This window comes from Coffea arabica, chromosome 2c (genome assembly GCF_036785885.1).
Source record: "Coffea arabica cultivar ET-39 chromosome 2c, Coffea Arabica ET-39 HiFi, whole genome shotgun sequence".
Classification (NCBI taxonomy): domain Eukaryota; kingdom Viridiplantae; phylum Streptophyta; class Magnoliopsida; order Gentianales; family Rubiaceae; genus Coffea; species Coffea arabica.
In genome coordinates, this window is record NC_092312.1 from 65,990,738 (window position 1) to 65,997,276 (window position 6,539).

The 6,539-nt window shown below is 33.7% G+C and overlaps 1 protein-coding gene across 1 annotated transcript; it reads right to left on the minus strand.

Moving 5' to 3' along the window:
• Positions 1-472: 472 nt before the first annotated feature.
• On the minus strand, positions 473-4,623 carry LOC140035747 (uncharacterized). Its single transcript, XM_072077108.1, has 4 exons — positions 4,035-4,623; positions 3,319-3,399; positions 1,921-2,022; positions 473-553 (listed from the first exon to the last, which is right to left on the minus strand). The coding sequence occupies exons 1-4, from the start codon at positions 4,476-4,478 to the stop codon at positions 473-475; spliced, it is 708 nt and encodes a 235-aa protein (XP_071933209.1). The 5' UTR covers positions 4,479-4,623.
• Between the last annotated feature and the right edge of the window lie 1,916 nt (positions 4,624-6,539).

Genomic DNA, 6,539 nt, shown 5'->3' on the forward strand with positions numbered 1-6,539 from the left:
TATCTCAACATATGGAAGTATTAAATACAAAAATTGATACTCTAAAGAAACCAGATTTAAAATTCCCAAATGATATATCAGCACCTCATTTTCAACCTAGAAGTCTGACAAGAGAAAAAGAGCAAGATTTAGTACAAAATATTAATAGTCAAAAAATAAATACTACAGATAATTTACTAAATAAAATATCTAATGCATTACAAAATCTAACTACAGATTCTAAACTTTCAACTCCAAAAATAAACACATTAGACCAAATAATGGAAGAAAATTCTACTGAAGAATCAGAAGATTTATCAGAAGAATCAATAGCTTCAGATCTAGAAGAAAATATACTTTCACCAATAGAAAACCAATTTGAAGAAGAAAATAATCAAATAAATCGAATAAAAAGAAAGAATTATAATAACAAAGATAATTGGAAAATGGTAAGTTCAAAAAATTATTATCCTAGACCAAGCCCTCCAGATATTCAATATGAAGAAAGATCAAAATTTAGAACTACTAAATATGATGGAGTTTTCTTGAATATGATGACTTTTGCATCTAATGCCTGACAGGAAGCATTTAAGTAAAAGAATTACAATGGGCAACTGAGAAAGAGAGCTAATGAAGAATAATTCATATAATGAATTGTTTTAACTTCAGCTAAACAACAAAATGCAGGCACAGGCATAACACCTGACTAACAGTATAATGAAAAGAGCGGCCCCATAAACGAAAAGCAAAGCCAGGGCGACGTGCAAAATTAAACTGGTGAAGTAACCAAGTTTTAGATAGCGTGAACACATGTTTAGTGCAGCTAATTGGTGACAAGGAAAGATGTAAACTGATGTCATTTTAACAGAATGCACAAATGTCCTGAAACTCCAGAAAACAGGTGATGATCTACTAAAAGGAAACAGGTGCTGATCTACTAAAAGAGATGTAGATGATTGGACAATAGGAGAAAGAAAATAACTTTGCCCTTGACTACCAAAATGCATTATTTTCTAATTGGAACTTTAATTTGGAGATAGGACTTAAAGAGTCTATTACAAGCTCTCTCTCTCTCTCTGTCTCTCTGTCTCTCTCTCTCTCTCTTCCCCCCAAGATAAGAATGCCACTATCTCAGTTTAATTGGTAAAGTTTCCAAACATGTAAATTCTTCCTCAAAGAAGAAAGTGATCCATCCTCCATTTAACCTCTCACCAAGTACTCAATAAGTCCCCGCTAACCTAGCACAACTCTTCTCATGTCAGCTCAAATCTTCAAGCTTGAATTGGATGTTAATATTGTGTAAACAGAGAAAATTGTTGACATTATTGATCATCACTCCATTGCAAGAAACTCGAGTTAGCTCAGTAATACACCATTAGAAACCATGATGCATTTCAACTTTGAGGAGAAAAACTAGTTTTTCTCTCATCAATAATATACCCATAAATCATAGACAAAATTATTACAATAGAATGAAACTTTATGCCACGCACACATTCATCCTATTCGCCCACAACTGTCTACAAGATACATGCCAACTAGCCCTTCCATCATTAATAAGCTACCCTGCAGAACTAACTACAATTAGAAAGCCACAAAATGCTACAGTGCCACAGTCTTAGTTAATCTCCAATTTTCTTTCCAACATCCAACATATATAGCACGCCATGTAGTAAAAATGGAAAGTGGTAATTGTGAATTGAGTTCAATGTGCCAAGAGAAAAAGGTGTTGCCCTAGATAAAAGTTCATTGGGCTGGTTGCTGCAATTTTATAAATGCAGATGAGGGAAAAGGCAATTTTATAAACGCCCTAGAACTTCAAAATTAATGCAGATGAGGGAAAAGGCAATTGTTCTGTTCAATAGCCACACATGCAAGGTCAAAACACAGATCTGTTTTAGTTGAAATCAAAAGATCAAAGTGATAGATTCTGTATCTTACATGCTCCTCAACAACAGCATGAACAGCTGCATCAGGCAACACTGGACGACCAATAATTGTCTGGGCCGTAGACCCCAGCATGAGAACCAGGTTTAAGATTAACTGCAGGAGCATATGTTTATAAATATTCAAGCCAGAGTTGATGTTTTGGTAATGTCAGAAAGCAGAATTATCAAAAGTTCAACGGTCACAGAAGAAAACAAAAGGAAACTAAACAAAAGATAATAAGAAAATTTTTAATTCATCACTCCGTTGCATAATAGCATCACTCCACCATTATCTATGTGCATGATAGGTATATTCAAACAAATGGCTCAAGGGAATTCGCATTTAAGTCCTAAGACTAACTAGTCAAACAAAGAACAAAGAGTTCAGTGCCAAATGCTTGCAAAGCAGCTCTTATGATTGGAAAAAGTTTGATAACCATGGAAAATGGAGTGGAAAGCAGCTTCACCATTATGCCGCTTATATGGTAGGAAAGGATGTAGTAAAAGGAAAGCCATAGAAACTTCATTGCTTAAGACACTTTCATTACCCAGTACAAAAGAATATATGAAGAACAAAATTTTTTATCTCTACAGTCTCTCATATGGCACTTAACAACACACAAGGAAATGAGATTTTTCCAAGAAAATGTATGCTACATGTTTTAGGCAGAAAATAAGCCTTCAAGAAAAAAACAAGACCTTCCTTCATCATTACTTCAGTTAACATGCAAAGTCTGAAAACCATTGGTAACATATGCATCGACATTCATCAATGAACAGTAGACAGTGAAGTACACAGCAGCCTGGCACAATGAGTATCAGCGGAAACATCTGTATTCCTACATAGGAGATCCAACAGACAATCATGATAACTAAAAGGAAGCAAATCGTCTTTAACCCTTAGCACACAACAATCAGCAAATTATTTTCTCACACTACTGGGAAAGCTTCAACTTTTAGCATATTAAACATCAACTAAGCCCATCATATGATAAATTCCTCCAACTTATGCCAATCAGCAGCTCGTTTTTTCATTTTGATTTGGTTTATTACCAGGAAAGGAAAGAAACAACTGTTAAACAATGAAAAGTAGGGCCGAATACTTCCAAAATCAATACTCCACACAAAGCACAGCCTTCTCTCGAAAGCTTAACTTTTAGGATACACACTAAAACTTAATGACAAGGCATTGAAATGCATAACAAGATGCACCGTCAAGGTGTCAACCACTTTATAAAGATAACAAAAAATAATTTTTACTAGAACGTTAATAATACAAAGCAGTTTGGTGCAATCTACATTATACAAATTTAGCACTCAGTCAGGTCATTCAGTACAGAAAACTATTGAAAAATTAACACAGTATATTTATCCAATTTGTATAAGAAACAAAAAAACAAAAACCACTCACCTTGTCATTCACATCACAATACTTCAACTTCTCTACGAATATGCTATCTCCATTGCTCACCTTAAACTGATGTGAACCAACCTACACAGAACCACATGATCGTTATCACATATATTTCTACACTCATATTTAGCATAATAACAATACCTCGAGCAATCCACTTTTCTTTTCCCAGTGAAAATTTACCCATTTGCTACATTCAGAACATTCAAACAGTGAAAATTCCACAGCAAAAATTTGCGGAAAGTGAGCACTCTTAGGAGCCCAATGTTGAGTTATATATTCAAAAGGACAGCTGTATCATGTATGCTATAATATTGTTGTACACCAAAGTACATTTTCCCTGTGTACCAACACAATAACTTTGAAATCAGTACAAATACCCTTTATGGTATTTGAACTCAAAATTGCACTGTCTATATCAATTTATTTATTTATTTTTTTGGGTAAGCCGTCTATATCATATTTACAATAAAGAAGGAATTTTTCACTAGTTATCCCAATAAAAAATTGCACATTTGAATTACTTCAAATGCATATTCTATGACGAAAATTCATTAGCAGAAACTATAAAACGTACAAGAATCACCTCTTCCTGGCAATCACCATCAAACCAAATACAACCCCAAAAGACGAACATTATAATTGCTCCAAATGCACATTCCACAATGAAAATTCATTAACTAAAAAAACCATTACAATGATCAAGATTTTACCTGAACAACTGCAAAAACCGGCTCATAGGGTTTAAAAACCCGGTCAGACTCCTCAAGCGGGCCAATAACTTTATACCCAATTTCCGCAGCCTCTTCAGCTTTTTGTTCATCTGATTTCCCACTCAAATGTACTCTCTCTTCATCCTCACTTTTATCATCATCATCATCTTCTTCTTCTTCTTCTTCTTCGTCTCCATCATTATCAATGCTGCCCATACTAGTCCGATTATCGGAGCAGTGATGCCGCGAAAATGACGGAAACGCAGAACAAATTTTGCCGGGATCCGTCGGGGTTAGGGATTGCACAGTGGAATATTCAGTTTGTAGGAGAAAATGAGGGGCTATAGTTAGGGTTTTGAGAATGGGATAGGGAGATGGGTTTGGAGAATGAGATATGGAAAAACAACGGCTAATTAGGGTTTGAATACAACGTCGATTTGCCATTGCCGTTGAATTGGAGAGAAAGTGGAGAGGGGTTTTGGGCAGTGCCGTTTGAAGGTCAGTAGGGTTTATGGAGTGAAAAGCGTGAAAAGCTGTACGCCTTTCTCGTAAAGACCCGTTACTGATGCCACGCTTTACGTGTCTCCCCTTAATCCCCTTTTTTGGGAGAAAATTTGAGCTTATATTTACAATAGAGACAATTAAAAAATCGAATGAAGACAAATCAAACAGAGTACTAATTACTATTGATAAACAAGTTGATCACTCGTGCAATGAGAGAAGGTGAGAGTTTATTAATATGATGGAAACTCGTAATTTTGTTTATAAACAATTGTGAGCACGTGCAATAGACGTTATAACGTGAAGTAATTTAACAAAAAGGGTTTGGTGATACTTACATTATTACACATATTGTTAGTCAAGAAAAAATGTTCAAAGTAAAATGCCAAATCAAAAAGAAAAAAGAAAATTCTTTTATGCATCAATGGCTTATAATGTGATAAAATTTGTTGAATGATGCATTGTTTAAGAAAATATGAATAGGAATATAGGATTGCTTGAGATGATTATTAAACTTTTACAACGGTTATATATCTAGAACTAAAAACAATTATTGAAAAAAAAAAAGTTTGTATATGCATTCAATTAAGCACAAAAAATGAAACAACCCCATTTCTAATGTTCTTACATTAGGATCAAACGGCTAATCAATTGAAGAACATTATTTAACTTGTAACAAGGTTGTCGAGGAAATTTTGATTTAATAGTTAAGGTTGAGATTTTAAAAATTAAAAGTATTGAATTCAAATCTCTCTTCCCCTTTTCACTTCTTAAAAAAAAAATCTACTAAAGTCAATGAATTTTCTTAAATGTATTGAAATTGACCAAAACATACTAGGGAGCGGTTTGGTAAACATTCCTCGATTACAATCACTATGAGCATAATTAGCCTCATAATGAAAATGGGTTTTGGTGATTCCCCTAATGTTTTTGGTTTCATAGTGGGATACATGAGTATCACCCTTAGTTGTATGGTTTTATGTTCAAGGATGGATTTAAAAAAAAAAAAAATTTTTTGGAAAAACTTAATCTTTTCAATAAACAAGTTTTTACCTACCACATTCGTTTCATTCATTTTCTAGAATGCTCACTTTAAGAACAAATTATTGAAACATAACAATTGGAACTCAAAAGACGGTGACTAGGGTTGCAAACGAATCGAACGGCTCGAACCCGAACTCGATTCGAGTTCAAACTGGCCAAGTCAAACTCGAATTTAAAAATACTAAATTCGTTTGCTCGCGAGGTAGCTCGAGCTTGATTATATATATATATATATATATATATATATATATATATATATATATATATATATATAATTTTTATTTTAATAATAAAATTACATATATATCCCTAATATTTTTATTATTTATTAAGAAAAATTCTTATTTTTTATTGTTTAAACTTGAACTCAAGCTCGACTCGAATTTGAGCCGAACTCAATCTTGAGTTTGATATTTTGAGGTCGTTGGGTTTGAGTTTGAGTTTTGTAAAATTACATCAAGACTCGGTTCGATTATGTCAAAATTGGACTCGACTCGATTCAACTCGTTTGTATCCCTAACGGTGACAATCATATTTGAACGAGTGTCAAAACAACTACAACCATATTACAATATAAGAGTTTCACAAAATAACTAATTCTATAACCTTTATCAATCATAATATCTGATCCATTCATAACTGTAACAAAACCATCCAATCTCATCCATTCATGACTATCACAAAACTATCCCAATAGCAAAGGATATGACAAAGAAAAATATGGGAAGACAAGTCATCAGATTGAACAAAGAATCACCAAACAAATCACCAGACTTCAAAATCATGATAAAAACTAAAAAACAACTAGCTCGTTAAAGCTAAAAAACAACTAGCTCGTTCTAGTGACTCTAGTACTACGAGTACAGCAGCATGGCTGTCCCAATAATAAAACCATGATAAAAGCTGAAAAACAACTAGCTCATTCTAGTGACTCAAGTACTACGAGTACAGCGGCATGGC